Here is a 25,864-nt window from a genome sequence, read left to right on the forward strand (position 1 = left end):
CTTGCAGATGCTGGTCACATGGGAAGTGAGGACCAGAGGGGTCCTATCAGTGTTGTGGGAGGGAAAAGGAAGGGTGAGGGCAGAAGTGCAGGAAGTGGGTCAGCTATAGCTATGGGCCTTGTCAACCACAGTGGCGGCGGATCCTCGGTTGAGGAAAATGGTGGACATTTGAGACCCCCTGCCAAAAGTGGCATCATCATAGCAATCTGAACAGAACAGATATTAATCTTCTTGTCAAATGTTATGGTGTTGCCTGTTGTTTGGTATACCCTTAAACAAGGTGCAGGGTCAAGAATTCCAGGAAACAGTCAGGAAACTTCTAAATGAAGTAACAACAATCAAAACGTTTTCTACCCTGAGGTAGAAGAGAAAGCTGAAATGTTATTACCAGCAAGAATGAAGTAACTCTCCTGGTTGTCAGCAATGGTAGGGGGCGGATGCACGGACTTCCAAAGCACTGAGTAACATTAGTAGGGAGAGTACTGTGTTCCAAGGTAAGATAACTGACAAGAAGATTATCAATGTTACATTTGCCAACATGTTGATGAAGTAAGAATTACTGAGCTGGAAGACACTTACAAATTCACACGGTCTTGTATTATTTCTGGTGCAGCATTACTGGTCATCTCCTAAATGGTTTGAATATCTTGCTGCTGGAGTGTCATTGTGTAACATATGCTGAGAAATAGCATGGTTAATATTGCCTTCTTTCAATCAAGACAGACTGTGGTGTATTTGTGGAGTAATACAGGATATGAGCATGCATTTCTTGATTTAAAATATAAAAATTTCAGTATCACGTGTTTTAATCTTACACACTTTCTGTTACAAACACGTGATTTCCTTGTAGCTTTTATTACATCTGAATGCCAATGTCTGTTTTTATCACCCTTTGTTCACAACCAGAAATAGATGAAAGAATCCAACACAATGGATATAAGTGTTTTCCAGTTGCGAGGCTCGTAATCACTATTTGCAGTTTGTGGGAAAACAATATTAAAGCTAGATCATTAGCATTTTAACTTTCGTGAAGGCACTATATGTTAAAACGCTATTTTCTTTTGACAAATTGTTTTCAAAGAGCAAATGGTCATAAGACTTTGAATTATGACATTTTAAAAACGGGGCTAACATATTTAAGTGAAGCAGCTGCAAATGGAGAGTGCTAACAAACAGGTCACGTCCTTATTTGGAGATGCCGGTGTTGGACTGGGGTGTACAAAGTTAAAAATCACACAACACCAGGTTTAATTGGAAGCACACTAGCTTTCAGAGCACCGTGAGGAGTCATTGATAAAACTACACAGTGATATCAGCAAGTTTCATCCCACCATTGACTACTCTCGACTATCTGTCTCATTCTTGGACACGTGCATTTCTATCAAGGATGGACACCTCAACAACACACTACCGCAAACCCACAGACAACCTTACAATGCTACACTTCTCCAGCTTCCACCCAAAACATATTAAAACAGCCATCCCCTATGGACAAGCCCTACATGTACACCGGATCTGCTCAGATGAGGAGGAACGTGACGGACACCTGGAAGTACTCAGGGATGCCCTCATAAGAACGTGACATGATGCTCAACTCATTGACCACCAGTTCCGATGTGCCACAGCAAGGAACCGTAATGACACCCTCAGGAGACAGACACGTGCTGCAACCGACAGCTTCGTTGTTCAGTACTTCCCAGGAGCTGAAAAACTACGCCATGTTCTTTGTGACCTGCAACACATTATCAATGAGGATGAGCACCTCACCAAGACCTTCCCCACATCTCCACTGCTTGCCTTTAAACAACCGCCAAACCTCAAACAGATCATTGTTCGTAGCAAGTTGCCCAGCTTTCAGGACAACTCCATACAACCCTGTCACGGTAGGCGTGCAAGACGTGTCAGAGTGTGGACATGGATACCACCATTACACATGGGGACACCTCCCACCATGTACGCAGCAGGTACTCATGTGACTCAGCCAACGTTGTCTTTCTTATACGTTGCAGGCAAGGATGCCCTGAGGCATGGATGGTACATTGAGGAAACTCAGCAAAGGCTACGGCAACAGATGAATGGGCACTGCACAACAATCAACAGCCAGGAGTATTCTCACCCAGTTGGGGAACACTTCTGTGGTCCAGGACATTCGACCTCAGACCTTCGGGTGACCATCCTCCAATGCGGACTTCGGGACAGGGAGCAGCGAAAAGTGGTCGAGCAGAGGCTGATAGCTAAGTTCCATATCCATAGGGAGGGCCTCAACTGGGACCTTGGGTTCATGTCATACTACAGGTGACCGTCATTGCACTATACACACAGACACTCCTATATACACACAGACACTCCTATATACACACACACACGCATATACACTCCTATATATACACAGACACACACACACCCATACAGACACACACACTCCCACACTCACACATGCATCCTCTCAGACACTTAGAGTACTCTACACTCACACACACATATATACACTCTCTCACAGACACTCACAACCCCCCCACCCCAGACACGCCCACACTCACATGCACCCCCTCACAGACTTAAGACACTCTACACCCACACACACTCTCTCGCACACTCTCTCGCACACTCTCTCGCACACTCTCTCGCACACTCTCTCGCACACTCTCTCGCACACTCAACACACCAACCCAGGCAGACACACACACACACACAGACACAAAACCCCACATGCGCGCACACACATATATGTTTGTGCGGTGAATTTGTACTTGCAGAGTTACATTGTACTTTGCTGAAAAACTGCATGAATTCACGTAAAACTCTGTTATCTCACTTTTTAGATTAGAATCAATCTAAACATCATGGCACAGAGAGAGAACACGGGGGCTAACACCTTCAGCATATTGTCTGGATAACACCAATTGTTACAGTTAACCTGAGAATGCAACTTTTTAAAAAGAAGTTTTGTGATTTACACATGAAAGAAGTAAAACCATCATGGTATTCGAACAGGTGAAAGACTCAACAGACAACCAAGGTATTTTTCAATGTATAATTTCAGTTACATCACACTGTAAACTTTTGCTGTAAATTCTGTGCCTTACAATTGTGTCCTCCACAACCACCTGATGAAGGAGCGGCTCTCCGAAAGCTAGTGTGCTTCCAATTAAACCTGTTGGACTATAACCAGGTCACGTCCTGGTATGGTATGGGTAAAGTGAGAACTCATGGTGTCGTGTCAGGATTCCGATCCAAGAAAGTGCTACATGGGCTAGATTTGGACTATAAACTTGAAAATGACTTAGTACTTGATATTGATTAGATTAGATTCCCTACAGTGTGGAAACAGGCCCTTCGGCCCAACAAGTCCACACCGACCCTCCGAAGAGTAACCCACCCAGACCCATTTCCTTCTACCTAATGTACCAAACACAATAGGCAATTTAGCATGGCCAATTCACCTGCACATCTTTGGACTGTGGGAGGAAACTGGAGCACCCAGAGGAAACCCATGCAGGCACGGGGAGAATGTGCAAACTCCACACAGACAGTTGCCCGAGGCTGGAATTGAACCCGGGTCCCTCGCGCTGTGAGGTAGCAGTGCTAACCACTGAGCGACCATGCCACCCAGGCTCAAGAAAATATAGGCTCAAGACACAAGGAAAAGCAAGGGAAACTGAACAGATGCAAGTAGAACTGAACTAACCTGAGCCAAGTTAAAAATCACAGAACACCAGGTTATAGTCCAACAGGTTTAATTAGAAGCACTAGCTTTCAGAGCGCTGCTCCTTCATCAGGTGGTTGTGGAGTACACAATTGTAAGACACAGAATTTATAGCAAAAGTTTACAGTGTGATGTAACTGAAATTATACATTTAAAAATACCTTGATTGTTTTTAAGTCTCTCTTCTGTTAGAATGACCATGTTAGTTTCACTCCTTTCATATGTAACTCACGAAACCTTTTTAAACAGTTACATTCTCAAGTGAACTTTTACAATTGGTGTCAGCCCAGATAATGTATTGAAGGTGTTAGCATCCCTGTGTGCTGCTGTCTGTGCCATAATGTTTAGACTGATGCTAATCTAAAAAATAAATTAACAGAATCTTACATGGAATCATGCAGTTTTTGAGCAAAGTACAATGTAACTCTGAAAGTACAAATGCACCCCACAAACTTGTGTGTGTGTGTGGGGGGGTTGAACGGTTTTGAGTGCCTGTGAGAGACTATGTATGTGTGTGTGTGAGTGTAAAGGGGTACAGGACTGTGAGGGGGTACATGTGTGAGTGTGGGAGTCTGTGTGTTTGTTAGGAGTGTTTGTGTGTGTGTGTAGTGCAAAGGTGGTCACCTGTAGTGTGACATGAATCCAAGGTCCCGGTTGAGACCATCCCAATGAGTACCGAACTTTGCAATCAGCCTCTGCTTGGCCACTTTTTATTGCTGCCTGTCCCGAAGTCCGCCTTGGAGGATGGTCACCCAAAGGTGACTGCCAAAATTGGGAGAACAGTCTCACAGACATTCAAGCAAGTGTGACATGTAAAATCATGCCTTACCCACACTGTCCCGGACAGCCCTATCACCAGTATAATCTCATTGCACAGCATATCCCCACTCTGCTATTACCATCAAGCCAGGAGATCAATGGACAGTCCAGGAGGACATGCCAAAGCTTCATCAAGCATAACTGAAAATGAGACGTCAAGCAATTCCACAATCTGTGGATCAGATCTGAGCTCTGCAGTTCTGCCATGTTGGGTTATAAATAAGTAATGGTGGACAATTCGACATCTCACTGGAGAAGGAAGCTCTACGGACATCCCCCTCCTCAATAATGGGGGAGTACATCAGTGCAAAAGATAAGGTTGAAGTATTTGTAACATTCTTCAGCCAAAGTTGCTGAATGGATGATCCATCTCTGCTTTCCTCCAGAGCTCCCCACGATCACATGCCAGCCTTCAGCGATTTCGATTCACTCTATGTGATATCAAGAAACTGTTGGAGGTGCTGGACTCTGCAAAGGCTATGACCCTGACAACATTCCGGCAATAGTACTGAAGACCTGTGCTCCAGAACTTGTCCCCGAGCCAAGCTGTTCCAGTACACCTACGGCACTGACATCTACCTGACAATGTGAAAAATTATCGAGGAGAAAGTGAGGACTGCAGATGCTGTAGATCAGAGCTGATAATGTGTTGCTGGAAAAGCGCAGCAGGTCAGGCAGCATCCAAGGAGCAGGAGAATCGACGTTTCGGGCCTGAGCCCTTCTTCAGGAAGGGCTCCTGAAGAAGAGCTCATGCCCGAAATGTCGATTCTCCTGCTCCTTCGATGCTGCCTGACCTGCGCTTTTCCAGCAACACATTATCAGCAATGTGAAAAATTACTCAGATGTGTCCTGTACACTCAACAGGACAAATCCAGCTTGGCCAGTTACTGCCCCATCAGTCTATTCTTGTCAAGCAGCACTTGCTTAGCAATTATCTATTCACCCACACTCAGTTTGGCTTTCACCAGTGCTATACAGATTCTAACCTTATCAGATCCTTGGTTGAAAATGTGTTGCTGGAGAAGCGCAGCAGGTCAGGCAGCATTCAGGGAACAGGAGAATCGACGTTTCGGGCATAAGCCCTTCTTCAGGAATGGAGCCTTGGTTGAACAAGGGAAAAAGAGCTGACTTCCAGAGGTGATGTGAGAGTGACTGTCCATGACATCAAGGCTACCTTTGACTGAGTATGGCATTAAGGAACCTGCAGCAAAACTGACATCAATGGAAACTGGGGAGAGGGATGCTGTCTGCTGGCTGTAGCCATATCTGGCTCATGGGTGTGTGTTTGCAGTTGTTGCAAATCAGTTATCTTAGCTCCAGGTCATCTCTACAGGAGTTTCCTGGGGCAGTGTCGTTTGGCCCAACCATCTGGAGCTGCTTCATCAATGACCTTCCTGTCACCCTTTTGGTTTACTGATGACTGCACAATGTTCACAATGACCCAGGTACTGAAGCAGTCCATGTTTTCAAAACTATCATCTCTTGACATTCAATGGTACCATGTCACTGAATACTTAACTATCAACACCCTGGCCTTTACCATTGACTAGAAACTGAACTGGATTAGTCATACAAGTACTGTGGCTACAAGAGCAAGTCAGAGGCTAGGAATTGTTACAGCTAGTAACTCATCACCTGACTCCCCAAAGCCTGCCTGCTGTCCACATGAATCAGGAATGCGATGGAATGCTTCCCACATGCCTGGAAGAGTCCAGCTTCAATAACATTCATAAAGCTTGATACCATCCAGGACAAAGCAACTCATTTGATTGGCACCAATCCACAAACAATCACTCACTCCACCGCAGTAGCAGTTATTTGCACCATCTCAAGATGCACTACAGAAATTCATCAAAGATTCTTAGACAGCATCTTTCAAACCCACGGCCACTAACATCCAGAAGGACAAAAACAGCAGATACATGTGAACATCACCACCTGCAAGTTTCACCACTACTTTCTCAAGGGCAACCAGGAATGGGCAGTGAATGCTGGCCTGAGCCAGTGAAGCACACATCCAGAGAGTAAAGTTACAAAAAACGTACAGAATCAGTGCTGCCTGGCTTAATACCTAATCCATACTGCAATATGAATGGCTACCCATGTCTGTTATAATTAAAATTGATCATTTATGGTTGCCAGGGAAGCTTCAGAGGCTGGTGGTATAGCATTAGTGGTTTTGTGCTGTCTGCGTTCTTACACAGGAAAGGTACTGGTACGAGAGCAAAATTTCCTGATCTGAAGGCTATGTTCACAAACCTATTGCTCTGTAGCCAGCATTTATTGCTCCTAAGTATGTTTTGTACAGCAGTAATGGTACAGATTTGTTAGTATGTAACTGGTGGATTATTTTGCCTTTTAAAATATACTCTGCCTCCAGTTCAGGAGGGGCAAAGTGGCAACAAATCTAGCTTTTGATATGGCCCCAGTTGGCATGGAGCAGGTACACTCTGGAATATGATGGGGTCAGGCTTGTGTTGTGGCTTGTGTTTGCATCACCTTTAAGAACAAAATAAATTAAGACTGTAATATTTAAAAGATAACTGAATAAGAATTTAGATTAGATTCCCTACAGTATGGAAACGGGCCCTTCGGCCTAACAAGTCCATACCAACCCTCCAAAGAGCAACCTAGCCAGACCCATTTCCCTAATCCACATTCACCTGACCTGCACATCTTTGGATTGTGGGAGGAAACCCACACAGATACAGGGAGAATGTGCAAACTCCACACAGATAGTCGCCTGAGGCGGGAATCGAACCGAAGTCCCTGGTATTGTGAGGCAGCAGTGCTAACCACTGAGCCACCATGCCGTCCCATTTGAAAATAACAAATCTGAAGGGATACATGGGATATTTCTAGAACACAGAGCTCCAGTGGAGGGAGTATTATGAGAGACACCTAATGGGTTGAATGGATGTTCTTTATTTTAATTTGCAGTATTATGTGAAATTAGTGAACAACATCAAACAAATGAGCTGCCAGAGGAAGTGGTAGAAGCTAGTACAATTGCAACATTTAAAAGGCATCCAGATGGGTATATGAATAGGAGGGGTTTGGAGGGATATGGACGAAGTGCTGGCAGGTAGGACTAGATTGAGTTGGGAAATCTGGTCTGCATGGACGAGTTGGACCGAAGGGTCTGTGTCCGTGCTGTACGTCTCTATGACTCTTTGCTATGATTCAATATTTTGGTATTTGTCCTGCAACAAAACCAGTTAACAAGTGACGCACCTACAATATGAAACTCCAGCAGAAAAAAAACTGTTCAAGAGTATTTGGCCTGTTTCAATAGCAGATGTTTTGATAGAGTACTTTATACAGTTATTTGGCAGCTGCAGATGAATGCCAAGAAATTTGTTGTGAACGTGTGAAGAGACTTCTGGGATTCTTATTTCTGTTGGCCACAACTAAATTTTCTGTTGGCCTTTTGAATGCAAGCACATCTTGCACATTGAAGAATGGAAAAGTGCACATGGGAGATAATACATTTTTTTGTTCAATATTCAATTCTGGTGCCTTATTGATCAGATTGGCATAAATGTTGGCTTTCAGTCCCTGTGGCTGCATGAGCATTGTGGGAGGAGAGGCTGACCTGTGAAAGTAAAGAAACATTTGTTTGTATAGTATCTTTTCTGTTGACCTATAGCGCATGAGTTACAGCTGCTCCTCTAAATAGAAAGGTGCAGTGGATTATTTTGTTTGAATTTAAGCTTAAGGCTTTTGGCAGTTTAGACAAAGTCCTCAAACAATGGGCTGGTGAATTTTGTTTTTCAACTAATATGTTGAGGTGTGATATGAACATGAGTGCAGTAAAGCTTTAGAAAAATTAGGAACTAGTTCATCTAAAAGATCACTTTACCTAAGTTAAATATGGCCTTTATCTATTAGTCTTGCCTTCCTTTTCCACTTTTTCTTACTTTTCATGCATTAACTTGAAATTTTGTGATCTGATTAATGTTTGCTGCAGCCTCTGCTGTCATATCAAGAGTAATCATGAATTTGCTGATTTAATACTAGGATTGCTGCTGCCACTTAGACTGTTACTGGTGCTTGTGGCCTTGTGGTTAATTTCACAACAGAAATATGCTATTTTCTCATACAAAGACTGTCCAGATTGGCATGCTCGAGTGAAAATACAATATTTTTTCCTTCAAGTGAGATGTTTTCCTCGTTACGAAGATTCCCAATTGGTGTTGAGCTTTTCTAATTAGGTTTCCATTCTAGCTGTTTCATTGCATATTTAAAAATAACTGTGGCTGAGACTTTGTTTAAATGCTTTTGAAATCTTAACTCCTGGCTGCAGCGACAAATGTTTTAAGTATTGGAATGGTGATAGTACATAAAATGTATCTGAGAAATTTGAGACTTTTAATAAGAAAATATGTTAACAGTTGCATTCTAGTGGAGGAGAGAGCAAGTGTTTATTAAGAATATTTATGTGGGTTAACCTTCTACTTAATGGCAATGTGTCAACACAGTGAAACATGTTATATGTTTCTCTTTTTATCTATTCTTGTCTGGGACTACTTGCAGTATCCATTCAATTCCATTTCTCCTCTTTATCCTTATAGTCTTGCAAGTTTATTACCTCAAATAGTCTGAGGGCAAAGATGAATAGAAATCTTTTTCTGAATTAAAACAAAGAACAACAGATTCTGGAAGTCTGAAACATGAACAGGAAGTGCCAGAGAAACACTCAACAGGTTTAGCAATGTTTGTAGAGAGAGAAGCAGAGTTAACATTTATGAGTTCAGTGACCCTTCTCCTCAGAATATGGTGGAGGTGGTGAAATTGAATTTCTTTAAGGTGTGGCTGACAAACTTTTGGAGACAGAGAAATTGAACGTTATTGAGAGTAGGTGGAATGTCAAATTAAAAGCACAAACAGATCAGCCATGACCTTTTTGAATGATAGAGGACTGAATTGCCTACTTCCCCTAAATTGTATGTTCAGATGCACTGAAGAATTGTATTTTGTGTAACTGAGAGTAAAAATAATCTTTTGCAAACTTAGCTGGTTTATTTCCTTGAATGACAGCATTTTATTTTCCTACACTTAGTGCTAACTCTGCCTGTTCTGCTTGCAAAACAAAACATTTTCACTGTACCTAGGAGCATGTGACAACAAACCAAATTAAATTTTAACTCAATAGTAAATCTAGTAACATGCCTGTCATCACCACTTTATATTTGTATAATGCCTGGAAGACAGTACAATCTTCTAAGGCATTTTTCATAAGAAAATATTTGGGGATGTGATCGAAAGTATGGTCAAAGCGGTAGATTCAGGAAAGAAAGAAAGGGAGAGTGATGAAGAGGTTTAGAGTGAAACCTTGACTGCTGAAAGCATGGCCACAAATGGTAGATCAATTAAAATTGAATCAAGAATAAGAATTAATGGAGTGCAGACATTTTGGATTGTTGTAGGGCAAGAGAAGATTGCAGAGAAGGTTGTGGGGTGTGGGGAGATGAGGGCCAGGAGAAATTTGCAAACAAGAATTACAAAAATTGAGGGAATGCTTAACTAGGAGCCAGTGTAGGTCAATGAATACAAGTGTGTTGGAGGAACTGAGTTTAGTGAGATTTGGGTAGAGTTTTGAATTGTCTTAATTTTCCAGAGGCTAAATTTGAGAGTCTGGCCTAGAATGCATAGGAATATTCAAACCTGGAGCGAACAAAGGAAATGATGAAGGTTTCGGGAATGGTGAGCTGTGATAGGAATGGTGCTTGCTAATCAGATGTGGATCAATGCTGTTTTTCCACAGACTGTGACATTTCCTTATGGAAATTGTTTAGATTTGTTGAGCTTACCATGATATTTTAGTATTTGCTTGTATGAGCGATAGTTATACCAGATGACAGTCCAGAGCTTGGGGTCATTGTTGAATTTATTAAATCTCTGATCCCTTACACCATTGTTTCTTTCCCTGAAAAGCCTCCAGCTAATTCCTATCTTTGTTCCCAAATTTCTGCATAGCAGATGACATGTAGAAAACCTGAGGGTAGAATAGTTGACACTTTGAAAGTTTTAATTAAGCAGAGCACTTGGGTGTGCCAGCAAAGTTTAACTCCATTCTAAAGACTGCAGGTAAGAAGGTGGTATTAATATATAATTATTAAAATGTAAATGCCTGTCCTTTCAGTAAAATCAGATTTCACTTTCTAAAAAGTAAAATTTCACCAGTGTTTAATACTTTGGGGTTTAACTTGTGGTTGTCTTACATATTAGATTGAATTACAGCCATTGTGAATTACTTCAAAATTCTGACAGTAAAGTGACATTATGTTGAGGACCAATTCCAGTTATCTATATACAAGTAAATGCTAGCTTGACCAGTTGGACCCCTGTGACAGTGTATAAAGACAACTGTTTCTGTTTGGCTGCAGCAGTCTCATGTTTAAATAACTAACTGTTTTTATTATGATAATTTCCACTTTTTCTTCTCCCACACTATTATTGTCACTGTATCTGTCATTGCATGTTCATTTTTTTAATACTTTTTCCCACATGCTTTTACACTTGCAAGTTTAAAGCTCGACTAAATTTGCAGGTTTATGTTCAGAGAACAAAGCAAAGTGCAGAGAACATAGCAGAGTGAATAGAGGACCAGAAATGGGAGGTGCTATAAGAGACATGGATGAGAAGGGCTTTTCTCTCTCTGTTATTCTATCATCTTTGTTTCTAAAAAAAAATTATTCTCAGATAAGAGGATGCTTTTCATTGTCTATTGCCCATCCTTAATTGTCCATGAGAAGAATTATAGAGACATAGAAATGTACAGCACGGAAACAAACCCTTCGGTCCAACTTGTTCATGCCGACCCGATATCCTAACCCAAACTAGTCCCACCTGCCAGCACCCGGCCCATATCCTTCCAAACACTTCCTATTCATATACCCATCCAGATGCTTTTTAAATGTTGCAATTGTACTAGCCTCCACCACTTCCTCTGGCAGCTCATTCCATACACGAACCACCCTCTGCATGAAAACATAGTCCCTTAGGTATCTTTTATATCTTTCCCCTCTCACCCTAAACCTATGCCCTCTAGTTCTGGACTCCCCGATCCCAGGGAAAAGACTTTGTCTATTTATCCTATCCATGCCAATCATGATTTTATAAACCTCTATATGGTCATCCCTCAGCCTCTGACGCTCCAGGGAAAACAGCCATAGCCTATTCAACCTCTCCCGATAGCTCAAATCCTCCTTCCCTGGCAACATCCTTGTCAATCTTATCTGAACCGTTTCAAGTTTCACAACATCTTTCCGATAGGAAGGAGAGCAGAATTGCACGCAATATTCATCCAACATTGGCCTAACCAATGTCCTGTACAGCCGCAACGTGACCTCCCAACTCCTGTACTCAATACTCTGACCAATAAAGGAAAGCATACCAAATGCCTTCTTCACTATCCTATCTACCTGCGACTCCACTTTCAAGGAGCTGTGAACTTGCACTCCAAGGTTTCTTTGTTCAACAGTACTCCTGAGGACCTTACCAAATCGTTTGTATAAATGATGAAAAATAGTGGACCCAGCACCGATCCTTGTGGCACTCCACTGGTCACAGGCCTCCAGTCTGACAAACACCCCTCCACCACCACCCTCTGTCTTCTACCTTTAGAACATAGAACATAGAAGAATACAGCGCAGTACAGGCCCTTCGGCCCTCGATGTTGCGCCGATCCAAGCCCACCTAACCTACACTAGCCCACTATCCTCCACATGCCTATCCAATGCCCGCTTAAATGCCCATATTGAGGGAGAGTCCACCACTGCTACTGGCAGGGCATTCCACGAACTCACGACTCGCTGAGTAAAGAACCTACCCCTAACATCTGTCCTATACCTACCCCCCTTAATTTAAAGCTATGCCCCCTTGTAATAGCTGACTCCATACGTGGAAAAAGATTCTCACTGTCGACCCTATCTAAACCCCTAATCATCTTGTACACCTCTATCAAGTCACCCCTAAACCTTCTTTTCTCCAATGAAAACAACCCCAAGTGCCTCAGCCTTTCCTCATACGATCTTTCTACCATACCAGGCAACATCTGGTAAACCGCCTCTGCACCCGTTCCAGTGCCTCCACATCCTTCCTATAGTATGGCGACCAAAACTGCACACAATACTCCAGATGCGGCCGCACCAGAGTCTTATACAACTGCAACATGACCTCAGTACTCCGGAACTCAATTCCTCTACCAATAAAAGCTAGTACGCCATATGCCTTCTTCACCGCACTATTTACCTGGGTGGCAACTTTCAAAGATCTGTGTACATGGACACCAAGATCCCTCTGCTCATCCACACTACCAAGTATCCGACCATTAGCCCAGTACCCCATCTTTTTGTTACTCTTACCAAAGTGAATCACCTCACACTTAGCTACATTGAACTCCATTTGCCACCTTTCTGCCCAGTTCTGCAGCTTATCTATATCCCGCTGTAACCTGCCACGTCCTTCCTCACTGTCTACAACTTCTCCGACTTTCGTATCATCTGCAAACTTGCTCACCCAACCTTCTAACCCCTCCTCCAGGTCATTTATAAAAATGACAAACAGCAATGGTCCCAAAACAGATCCTTGCGGAACACCGCTAGTGATGGCACTCCAAGATGAACCTTTACCATCAACTACTACCCTCTGTCTTCTTCCGGACAGCCAACTCCTAATCCAAACCTCCAACTCACCCTGAATGCCATACCTCCGTATTTTTTGAAGTAGCCTACCATGGGGAACCTTATCAAACGCCTTACTAAAATCCATATACACCACATCTACCGCTTTACCCTCGTCCACCTCCTTAGTCACCTTCTCAAAGAATTCAATAAGGTTTGTGAGGCACGATCTGCCCTTCACAAAACCATGCTGACTATCCTTGTTCACATTATTCCTATCCAGATGTGCATAAATCTTATCCCTTACAATTCTCTCTAAGACTTTGCCCACAACAGAAGTGAGACTCACCGGCCTATAGTTACTAGGGTTATCCCTACTCCCCTTCTTGAACAAGGGAACCACATTTGCTAGCCTCCAATCTTCTGGCACTACTCCTGTAGACAACGAGGACATAAAAATCAAGGCCAATGGCTCTGCAATTTCCTCCCTTGCTTCCCAGAGAATCCTAGGATAAATGCCATCAGGCCCAGGGGACTTATCTATTTTCACCCTTTCCAGAATTTCCAACACCTCTTCTCTACATACCTCAAAGCCATCCATTCTACTTAATTGTGACTCAGTACTCACATTGACAATAATGTCCTGTTCCTGAGTGAATACTGAGGAAAAGTATTCATTCAGTGTCTCCCCAATCTCTTCAGCCTCCACACGCAACTTCCCACTACTATCCTTGACTGGACTTATTCCTATCCTAGTCATTCTTTTATTCCTGACATACCTATAGAAAGCCTTAGGGTTTTCCCTAATCCTACCAACTAAGGACCTTTCATGTCCCCTCCTTGCTGCTCTTAGCTCTCTCTTCAGGTCCTTCCTGGCTTCCTTATAACTCTCAATAGCCCCAATTAAACCTTCACGCCTCATCTTTACATAGGCCGCCCTCTTCCATTTAACAAGGGATTACAATTCCTTATTAAACCACGGCTCCCTAACACGACCCTTTCCTCCCTGCCTGACGGGTACATACTTATCAAGGACAGTCAATAGTTGCTCCTTGAACAAGCTCCACATATCAATTACGCCCTTGTCTTGAAGCTTACTTTTCCAAGCCACACATCCTAAGTCATGCCTCACCGCATCATAATTTCCCTGCCCCCAGCTATAACTCTTGCCCTGCAGTGCACACTTATCCCTCTCCATCACTAGAGTAAAAGTCACCGAATTGTGATCACTGTCCCCAAAGTGCTCACCTACCTCTAATTCTAGCACCTGTCCTGGTTCATTACCCAGAACCAAATCCAGTATGGCCTCACCTCTTGTTGGCCTATCTACATATTGTGTCAGGAAACCCTCCTGCACACATTGGACAAACACTGACCCATCTAACGAACTTGAGCTATAGCTTTCCCAATCAATATCTGGAAAGTTAAAGTCCCCCATAACAACCACCCTATTACTTTCACTCTTCTCTTGAATCATCCTCGCAATCCTTTCTTCTACGTTTCTAGGACTATTAGGAGGCCTGTAAAAAACTCCTAACAGGGTGAGCTCACCTTTCCTATTCCTAACCTCAGCCCAAACTACCTCAGATGGCGAGTCTTCATCCATCGTCCTTTCCACAGCTGTAATACTTTGGGCCAGTTCTGTATCCAAATGACTAATTCTCTCTGTATTCCATGAGATCTAACCTTGCTAACCAGTTTCCCATGGGGAACCTTGTCGAACGCCTTACTGAAGTCCATATGGATCACATCTACTGCTCTGCTCTCATCAATCCTCTTCGTTACCTTCTTCAAAAAACACAATCAAGTTTGTGAGACATGATTTCCCATGCCCAATGCCGTGTTGACTATCCATAATCAATCCTTGCCTTTCCAAATACATGTACATCCTGTCCCTCAGGATTCCCTCCAACAACTTGCCCACCACCGACATCAGGTTCACTGGTCTATAGTTCCCTGGCGTGTCCTTACCACCTTTTTTTAAACAGTAGCACCACGTTTGCCAACCTCCAGTCTTATGGCACCTCACCTGCGACTATCGATGATACAAATATCTCAGCAAGCGGTTCAGCAATCACTTCCCTAGAACTCTGTGGGAAGCTAGGGTACACCTGATCAGGTCCTGTGGATTTATCCACTTTTATGCGTTTCAAGAATTTTTTGAGGATGTAACTCTGAAGATGGACGAGGGAGATCCAGTCGATGTAGTGTACCTGGACTTTCAGAAAGCTTTTGATAAAGTCCCACATAGGAGGTTAGTGAGCAAAATTAGGGCGCATGGTATTGGGGATAAAGTACTAACTTGGATTGAAAGTTGGTTGGCTGACAGGAAACAAAGAGTAGTGATAAACGGCTCCATTTCAGAATGGCAGGCAGTGACCAGTGGGGTACCGCAGGGATCAGTGCTGGGACCGCAGCTTTTTACAATATATATTAATGATATAGAAGATGGTATTAGTAATAACATTAGCAAATTTGCTGATGACACTAAACTGGGTGTCAGGGTGAAATGTGAGGAGGATGTTAGGAGATTACAGGGTGACCTGGACAGATGCATGGCAGATGCAGTTTAATGTGGATAAATGTATGGTTATCCACTTTGGTGGCAAGAACAGGAAGGCAGATTACTACCTAAATGGAATCAATTTAGGTAAAGGGGCAGTACAAAGAGATCTGAGTGTTCCTGTACAGCAGTCAATGAAGGTAAGCATGCAGGTACAGCAGGTAGTGAAGAAGGCTAATAGCATCCTGGCCTTCATAACAAGAGGGATTGAGTATAGAAGCAAAGAGGTTCTCTGCAGCTGTACAGGGCCCTGGTGAGACCACACCTGGAGTATTGTGTGCAGTTCTGGTCTCCAAATTTGAGGAAAGACATTCTGGCTATTGAGGGAGTGCAGCGTAGGTCACGAGGTCAATTCCTGGAATGGTGGGACTACCTTACGTTGAAAGACTGGAGCGACTGGGCTTGTATACCCTTGAGTTTAGAAGGCTGAGAGGGGATCTGATTGAGATATATAAGATTATTAAAGGATCGGACTCTCTGGAGGCAGGAAATATGTTTCCGCTGATGGGTGAGTGCCGAACCAAAGGACACAGCTTAAAAATACGGGGTAGACCATTTAGGATAGAGATGAGGAGAAACTTCTTCACCCAGAGAGTGGTGGCTGTGTGGAATGCTCTGCCCCAGAGGCAGTCGAGGCCCAGTCTCTGGAATCATTTAAGAAAGAGTTGGATAGAGCTCTCAAGGATAGTGGAATCAAGGGTTATGGAGATAAGGCAGGAACAGGATACTGATTAAGGATGATCAGCCATGATCATATTGAATGGTGGTGCAGGCTCGAAGAGCAGAATGGCCTACTCCTGCACCTGTTGTCTATTGTCTAAGACATCCAACATTTCCCCCTCTGTAGTACAGACATTTTTCAAGATGTCACCATCTATTTCCCTACATTTTATATCTTCCATGTTCTTTTCCACAGTAAATACTGATGCAAAATACTCGTTTAGTATCTCCCTCATCTCCTACAGTTCCACACAAAGGCGGCCTTGCTGATCTTTGAGGGGCCCTGTTCTCTCTTTAGTTACCCTTTTGTCCTTAATGTATTTGTAAAGACCTTTGGATTCTCCTTAACTCTATTTGCCAAAGCTATCTCATGTCCCCTTTTTGCCCTTCTGATTTCCCTCTTAAGTATCTTTTTCTTAACCAACCCTCAATTTCTTTCGTTATCCAGCATTCCCAATACCTACCAGCCTTTCCTGTCACCCTAACAGGAATATACTTTCTCTGGACACTCATTATCTCATTTCTGAAGGCTTCCCATTTTGCAGCCGTCCCCAATCAGCTTTTGAAAGTTCTGCCTAATACCGTCAAAATTGGCATTCCTCCACTTTAGAACTTCAACTTTTATATCTTTTCCATCACTATTTTAAAATTAATAGAATTATGGTCGCTGTTCCCAAAGTGTACCCCCACTGACACCTCAGTCACATGCCCTGCCTTAGTTCCTAAGAGTAGGTCAAGTTTTGCACCTTCTGTAGTAGGTACATCCACATACTCAGTTGTGTGGGACAAGCACACCCAAGGTGCTGTTAGGTCAGATATTCCAGATATTGCAATTATGAGGGAAAGATCGTATATTTTTAAGTCAGGATGATAAATCTGTGAGGGAACTTTTTAAATGCAAGGAGGATGCTTCTGTGAGTTGGAAAGGAAGTGGAGGCTGCATGATTGAGGATGGGGGAAGAAGGAGGCTCTTAGGTTCAGGGGCTAGAGAAGAGAGAGAATATTACTTGGGGGGTTGGTTTTGGTTGCAGTGTGGTTTGTTGAGGTTTACTTGCCTCTAGGTTGGGTGTAATTGAGGCTATTATATCTGGAGGGGTCATGTCAAATACAGGGCATTAGGAGTCAAGAGGAGTTACTGGTGTATTAAGAGTTTAGTTGTTAGTTGTTTGGTAAAACTTCATTATTGCTGGAAAACGACATTGTTTTCAAAGCTTTTCGTGTTGAACTCATAAAGACAGTTCACAAGAAGACCAGCTTAAAGGGGAGGTCTTCAGAGTAGAGGAGTAGTGGGCCAGGATTTCCCAGATGGAATAATCTAAGAGAGTGCTCAAAAGGGAAGGGAAAATGTGTGTGGTGGTGGTGTCCCACTGGCAGCTTGTGATCCTTTAGATGCAAAGGCTGTTGGGGTGGAAAGTGAGGACAAGGGGGACCCTGTTTGTGTAGTGGTAGACAAGAGAAGGGATGAGAGCGAATGTGTGAGAAAAAGACCAGATATGGTTAAAGGCCTTGTCAACCACAGTAGTGGGTAATTCTTGGTTGAGTGAAAAGGTTGTCTGAGAGTGCATGTGGAAGGTGATTTTATCGTACATTCATTGAAAAATAAACTAATTCCACCTATTTATGCTCGGCCCGTATCCATTCAAACCTCTGCGATTCAGAGCCAATCCAAATGTTTTTTAAACAGAACAGTAGATAATGTGAGAATAGAATCGGCAACTTAAAATGCCTTTTTCAGCAATACTCAATTACCCAAGAGTTAGTGGGTTTTAATTCCCCAAACCTTTCCTAGGGTAACCATTAGGGTGTTTCTGCGGATATTTATTGTGGACTATAATGGAAACGGCCTGTTTTAAAACTAAGGATTGTGTAAAATATTGCTGCACGTTCTAAACAATAATGGTTACTGTTTTACATTGTTGATTTGTAAAGCAATGGGTGAAGCATTTTGTAGATGGGCCAACCCAAGTGGGTGTTACCCAATGAGATTCAGCTAATGATAAGATGTTGATTAATTTGTGGAGTAGCCACCAGTGTGGATGCCAAAGGCATCAGGCTGAGAATGATCTGATTGGTTTCTGGGTAGCTGAACAGTTTGTGGCTGTGAACAGCACTGGCAGGAGCCTTCACACTGCTTAAAAAGGTGGATGGTGTGTTGCTCTTTCCTGTAAAATATCTAAAGCCTGAAGAAAACTAGTTTATTTTCTCTCACCAGTTTCTGTAGGCTGTTGCTTTTAACCAAAAGTCTGAGAGTTTATAATCAGTGAACCATTGCTGTATGCCTCCAAAGAAGTGAGAAAACCTGAAGGAAAAGATTGGAGAATTAAAAGACTCTGGAAACAAAAGGAACACTCCATCGAATCCTGAGGACTGATGGTACTGAACTGTTTCCCCTGTTTTTTGCCCCCTACTTCACCCATAATACCAATTCTTGTTTGTTTGTATAGTAGCGTTTAGAAGGGGATAGAATTTTAACTAGAGAGTTGTCAACAGTTTGTAGTCTTTACCTGTGTTTAGAATCTATGCATTTGTAATAAATAGTATTTCTTGTTAACTACAGAAACCTAGTCCATGTTTTCTGTTAATGTGGACCTATCTGATAAGTATACTTAGGATTTTAAGAACTTTTGATAATGTTTTTATCTTTTGAGACAACTCCAGGAATAAAAGGCCTTAACTTTGAACATGCTACCCTCGTGGGGGGGAATATTTAGGAAGTGATGAGGTCATGAAAGATAGTATACGAATACCAGTTGATCATTCTCTTTCATTCCTTATGTTTTTATTTCTTACAACAGTCACAATTCTAGATTTGTCATTGCTGCCATTCTCAGGGATGAAGTGTGGTTAACTATCTGATGTTTCCCAAGTCCATCCCTGTTTGACAGACACATTTGTTTTTGCATAAACAAATGATGTCCAAAGCTGTTTCGGGAAGATGTCACACAAAGTTTCCAAACTCAGATCATCATTGGAGTCCACAGTAATTAAAACTCAAATTCCCTAACTCTCCTTTTCAGTGTATTTTGTGCAAGAATCTTCAAATGGATTTTAACTGTTACAATGGAATTTTCATTTAAGTCATGTATAATAAGTAACAAAATTGCATTGCTAGTTTTTTTGACTTTTTGATGAAGGTTCCAATCACATGAATGAGTTAATGAATTACTTTTGTACCTATTAACTGCCACTAGAAAATTGCATTTTGGCATGTAATATCCAACGTGAACCCGTGACAGAAACTCTGAACCTATTTTTGGCATTAGTATTTTATCATTGCTTTGAAATTTTTCCTGTGGTAAACTAGGCCCTTTTCCCAGCCTCCTGCCTGTCTGTTTGGTTTCTAACATCTGCAGTTTTTTTGTCTGTATATCAGATTGTGGGAGAAAGAGGTCTTGGTATATCAGATTGTGGGAGAAAGAGAGTCAAAAGTGTGGGGCTGGAAAAGCACAGCTGGTCAGGCAACATCAAAGGAGCAGGAGCATTGACGATTTGAGCATGATGAAGGAATGATGAAGAGCTTATACTCGAAACGTCGACTCGCCTGCTCCTCAGATGCTGCCTGACCGCTGTGCTTTTCTAGCACCACACTTTTTAACTCTGATCTCCAGCATCTGTGGAAGAAAGAAAGCAAAGCATTGCTGTACCTTATCCTGTATCTGCTACTGTTTTGCTCAAGGCAATATGACAGCATCTTTAGTATGTTGCAGTGATTGTTCCAACAACAGACTCAAACTAGATCTGCACTGCTATTTGCATAAAAACGCACACATCTGTAGTCAGTGATATTTGAAGCAACCAAAGAATGTGGCTCCTTTTGGCAATTGATTCACAACTTGCAGGTTTTCTGAGACTCCAGGCTGAAGACTTTAAGATCTGGATGTCTTTCTTTCTTTTTGGGTCTTTTTCCTTTAGATTAGATTCCCTACAGTGATTAGATTCCCTACAGTGTGGAAACAGGCCCTTCGGCCCAACAATTCCACACTGACCCTCCGAAGAGTAACCCATCCAGACCCATTTCCCTCTGACTAATGCACCTAACACCATGGGCAATTTAGCATGACCAATTCACCTGACCTGCACATCTTTGTGACTGTGGGAGAAAACCGGAGCACATGGAGAAAATGCACGCAGACACGGGGAGAATATGCAAACTCCACACAGACAGTCGCCCGAGGCTGGAATTGAACCTGGGATGCTGGTGCTGTGAGGCCACTGTGCTGCCCTATAAAGGATGCTACAATGCTTTGTCCGGGAGTCGAACCCGGGCCTCCTGCGTGGCAGGCGAGAATTCTACCACTGAACCACCAATGCAACTGCCGCCAACTTTTGCAAAATTACTTTTACAATTATTTTTAATCTGTTGGTTTCTTAAAAACTATTGTTATTTTCTTTAATTATGGTCTTGTAACCAAGGTGACACGGATGAATGGCGATTTTGTAGACTTTTCATTGTATTCCTGTATTTCTGTATCTGAGTATATGAGACTGTAAAATTTAATTCTAATTCATAAATGTAGATTTTGTTTGATCATGATCCTGTGAGGCATCATGGGACGTCTTGCTACATTAAAGGTGATATATAAATACAAATTGTTGAATACTAATGGCACCAAGCAGCTATGAAATGTGCATGTTGTGCAAGGCCAGTTATAGGAGTGGTTATTTCAGCAGCCTTACTGCCTTTCGTAAGTTTGTTGCTTGTACCGGAATGCATTGGATTTGTGAGCAGAGGTAAGATTAGAGTGGTGCTGGAAAAGCACAGCAGGTCAGGCAGCATCCGAGGAGCAGGAAAATTGATGTTTTGGGCAAAAGCCCTTCATCAGGAATTGCCCGAATCATCGATTTTCCTGCTCCTCGGATGCTGCCTAACCTGCTGTGCTTTTCCAGCACCGCTCTAATCTTGACTCTAATCTCCAGCATCTGCAGTACCCACTTCTGCCTTGTGAGCAGGGGTAGTCTGTTTAAGTTGCTGGAAAAGTTGGCCACCCATGAAGCTGCTCAATGTGATATTCTCTTTCCTTGTATAAGATCAGCTATGAAGATGCAACATTGGTACCCTTTGAGATTCAAAATGGTATTAAATAGTGTTGTGTTTCACGCTGACGCTCTTCATCATATCCTACCTTTGCTAATGTCATATGTCTTTAGCTCATCAACAAAGCGTATGTGCTTACCTATCAGAACTGGCTAAAAACTCAGCCATGTCCACTACGTTAGAAATGTGGCAAGCCCTCATCTGAGTTTTGTTCGAATTCACTGCTCCCCCAGCAGTATTCTGTGCTGAGACACCATCAGTGACAAATAGACCGATCCCCATACCTGTTAAGAGTTTGATTTTTGACCATCAGCATCTGGAATGCAAATGTCATACAGTCATAGAGCCATACAGCATGGAAACAGACCCTTCGGTCCAACCTGTCTGTTCCGAATATAATCCCAAACTAAACTAGGCCCACCTGCCTGCTCCTGGACCATATCCCTCCAAACCTTTCCTATTCATGAACTTTTCCAAGTGTGTTTTAAAAGTTGTAATTGTACCCACACACACTACTACTTCAGAAAGTTCATTCCACATGTGAACCACCCTGTGTAAAAAATTTGCCCCTCATATTTTTTTAAATCTCTTTGTTCTGCCATTCTAGGGAAAAGACCTACCAAACTATCTATTCCCCTCGTGACTTTGTAAACGTCGAGGGTAACCTCTCAACCTACTACACTCCAGTGAAAAATGTCCCAGCCCATCCCACCTTTGAAGCCAGACTGCATTGTTCAGCAAAGTGACGCTGGATAGTTTTGATATCTAGGTTCCTCAATCCCCAGCAATCTATCACTAGATGTTGAAATTAACACTTGCAATGTAAAAGCTGCAGCTATTATGTCCAAGCTGAGAAGTGTGTAACAACAGATTGACTTGGATCACCAAACTGATAGTTTACCATGCTTTTATCATCAGTGCACTCCTTCATAGTGGTGAGATTGGACAACATATTACTTGACAGGAGAAAAGACTGAATAGTTTGCAACTTCACTCTTTCTGACAGGTCCTGTCAAGAAAAGCTGAAGATAAGGTCACCAACTTCAAGATTTTGGATGCTGCAGATTCACTTAGTGCCAGGTCAACAATGTCTATGGTGGCCCATTCACATTCATTGGATGAAATCTGCTTTATACCCATGATTTGGAGATGCCGGTTTTGGACTGGGGTGTACAAAGTTAAAAATCACACAACACCAGGTTATAGTCCAACAGGTTTAATTGGAAGCACATTAGCTTTTGGAGTGACGCTCCTTCAACCTGGTGTTGTGTGATTTTTAGCTTTATAACCAATATTAGAAATCATTTTGTAAAATAGTCTGAACTGTTAAGAATTACTTCTGAACCATTCAGACCCCTGAGCCTGTTCCACTATTCAATGAAATCATGGTTGGTCTGTGACCTAACTCCACTTTCCTTAATAAATCAAATCTGTCGCTTCTCTCCCCCTTATGTGTGCGCACTCCCTCCTTCTCCCCCTCATGCGCGCTTCCTCCCTCGGCCCCTGGTGCGCGCTCCCTCCCTTTCCCCCTTGTGCGCGCTCCCTCCCTCTCCTTCCCCCCTTGTGTGCGCTCTCTCCCTCTCGTGTGCGCTCTCTCCTTCTCTCCCCCTCATGTGTGTGCTCTCTCTGCCCCTCTACTTGATTATTAAGAATAGGCTTTTAGAAAGAAACAGGAGAACTGGCAGAACACAAGGAGTAAACTACTCAATTGTATCAACAGAAGACTGAAAAAAAATACAATCATTTGGGATTTTACTTCCTGTCTGCCTAATATGTGCAATTAAGTGTTCAGTATTTCTACAATGCCCTCCTCTGGGCTGCCTGGGCTCCATAGAGGCTTTACATGCATTACGAAGATTTATTTTCAAGTTTTCTAAAGTATATTGCAAAGAGCGTGTTCCCTGCTTTTTTGGTGCTCATGGGGTGAAGAGTAGGGACAGAATTAGTCTATTCATGACCGTTATTGAAAGATGGAGCTGGCTCATTGTGTCATCTGGTCTACTGCATTTTCTTATGTTATTCTTAATAGCTTGGTCCAAACTTTGACTTGATGTTTTTTTATTGGCAAATTTGCAAATGGGTGCAGCTGTCTTAGCCAATTTTAGCCATAGATCTCTGTGTTAACATTGCAAAGCAGGAATAGCATTTTTTTTGTACATTCTAAAGATAAGAAAGTCGTTATATTCATTGATGGTGTGTGAGGAAAGAAGAGGAGGAAACAGACATTAAAAAAAAGTGTATTGCTTATGGAAGTATGAAGCCTGCCATTGTAGCAGAATATTATGTCTGTATTTTAAGTTCTAGTTTCCATGACTTTGTGAGCCAATTTTAATGATTGCTAACTCATTACATCTGTTTTATCCTTAGATGAACATGATGGTGTACAGAAAAAAACCTTCACAAAATGGATCAATGCACGCTTTGCAAAGGTACCGTTAAGATGCAACATGAAAATTGGCAATTGTTATCTGGGGCACCTCTCCTTCTGATATTGAGGCAACACAAGTATATTAAAGATAATTGTAGTATGCAAAACTTAATGGAATGAACTGAACAATGATGTTAGTGTTAATTCAATATGTTGAAACTTTATTGCTGGAACAGCACAGCAGGTCAGGCAGCATCCAGGGAACAGGAGATTCGACGTTTCGGGCACAGGCCCTTCTTCAGGAATGAGCAGAGAGTGTTCAGCAGGAGAAGATAAAAGGTAGGGAGGAGGGACTTGGAGGAGGGGCGTTGGAAATGTGATAGGTGGAAAGAGGTCAAGGTGAGGGTGATAGGTCGGAGTAGGATGGAGACGGAGAGGTCAAGAAGAAGACTGCAGGTCAGGAAGGCGGTGCCGGGCTGGAGGGATCCGGCTGAGACAAGGTGGGGGGAGGGGGGATGAAGAAACTGGTGAAGTCCAAGTTCATCCCCTGCGGTTGGAGGGTTCCCAGTCGGAAGATAAGACGCTCCTCCTCCGACCGTCGGGTTGTTGTGGTTTGGCGGTGGATGAGTCCAATGACCTGCATATCCTCGGTGGAGTGGGAGGGGGAGTTGAAATGCTGTGCTACAGGTTGGTTGGGTTGGTTCGTCCGGGTGGCCCAGAGGTGCTCTCTGAATCGCTCCGCAAGTAGGCGGCCTGTCTCCCCAATATAGAGGAGGCCACACCGGCTGCAGCGGATGCAGTAGATGATGTGGGTGGAGGTGCAGGTGAATCTGTGGCGGATATGGAAGTTTCCTTTGGGGCCTTGGAGAGAAGTGAGGGGGGAGGTGTGGGCGCAAGTGTTGCACCTCCTGCGGTTGCAAGGGAAGGTGCCGGGAGTGGAGGTTGGGTCGGTGGGGGGTGTGGATCTGACAAGGGAGTCGCGGAGGGAGTGGTCTCTACGGAAAGCTGATAGGGGAGGGGAGGGAAATATATCCTTGGTGCTGGGGTCTGTTTGGAGGTGGCGGAAGTGACGGCGGATGATGCGCTGTACATGGAGATTGGTGGGGTGGTAGGTGAGGACCAGTGGGGTTCTGTCCTGGTGGCGGTTGGAGGGGCGGGGCTCAAGGGCGGAGGAGCGGGAAGTGGAGGAGATGCGGTGGAGGGCACCGTCGACCACGTCGGGGGGAAATTGCGGTCCTTGAAGAAGGAGGCCATCTGTGTTGTACGTATTTTGAACTGGTCCTCCTGGGAGCAGATGCGGCGGAGAGACCACTTTCCGTAGAGACCACTCCCTCCGCGACTCCCTTGTCAGATCCACACCCCCCACCGACCCAACCTCCACTCCCGGCACCTTCCCTTGCAACCGCAGGAGGTGCAACACTTGCGCCCACACCTCCCCCCTCACTTCTCTCCAAGGCCCCAAAGGAAACTTCCATATCCGCCACAGATTCACCTGCACCTCCACCCACATCATCTACTGCATCCGCTGCAGCCGGTGTGGCCTCCTCTATATTGGGGAGACAGGCCGCCTACTTGCGGAGCGATTCAGAGAGCACCTCTGGGCCACCCGGACGAACCAACCCAACCAACCTGTAGCACAGCATTTCAACTCCCCCTCCCACTCCACCGAGGATATGCAGGTCATTGGACTCATCCACCGCCAAACCACAACAACCCGACGGTCGGAGGAGGAGCGTCTTATCTTCCGACTGGGAACCCTCCAACCGCAGGGGATGAACTTGGACTTCACCAGTTTCTTCATCCCCCCTCCCCCCACCTTGTCTCAGCCGGATCCCTCCAGCCCGGCACCGCCTTCCTGACCTGCAGTCTTCTTCTTGACCTCTCCGTCTCCATCCTACTCCGACCTATCACCCTCACCTTGACCTCTTTCCACCTATCACATTTCCAACGCCCCTCCTCCAAGTCCCTCCTCCCTACCTTTTATCTTCTCCTGCTGAACACTCTCTGCTCATTCCTGAAGAAGGGC

General features: G+C 43.6%; 1 protein-coding gene across 1 annotated transcript in view; it reads left to right on the forward strand.

Annotated features, from left to right (window-relative positions):
- The window catches only part of utrn (utrophin), a 686,012-nt gene that overhangs the window by 34,431 nt on the left and 625,717 nt on the right, over positions 1 to 25,864 (forward strand). Inside the window, exon 2 of the mRNA XM_087991761.1 lies at positions 23,838 to 23,899. Coding sequence (XP_087847887.1) covers positions 23,838 to 23,899 — 62 coding nt within the window. The remainder of the gene's footprint in view (positions 1 to 23,837; positions 23,900 to 25,864) is intronic.

The sequence above is a fragment of the Chiloscyllium plagiosum genome, unplaced genomic scaffold (genome assembly GCF_037043375.1).
Source record: "Chiloscyllium plagiosum isolate Xiang-an unplaced genomic scaffold, Cpla_swu_hap1 HiC_scaffold_10, whole genome shotgun sequence".
NCBI lineage: Eukaryota > Metazoa > Chordata > Chondrichthyes > Orectolobiformes > Hemiscylliidae > Chiloscyllium > Chiloscyllium plagiosum.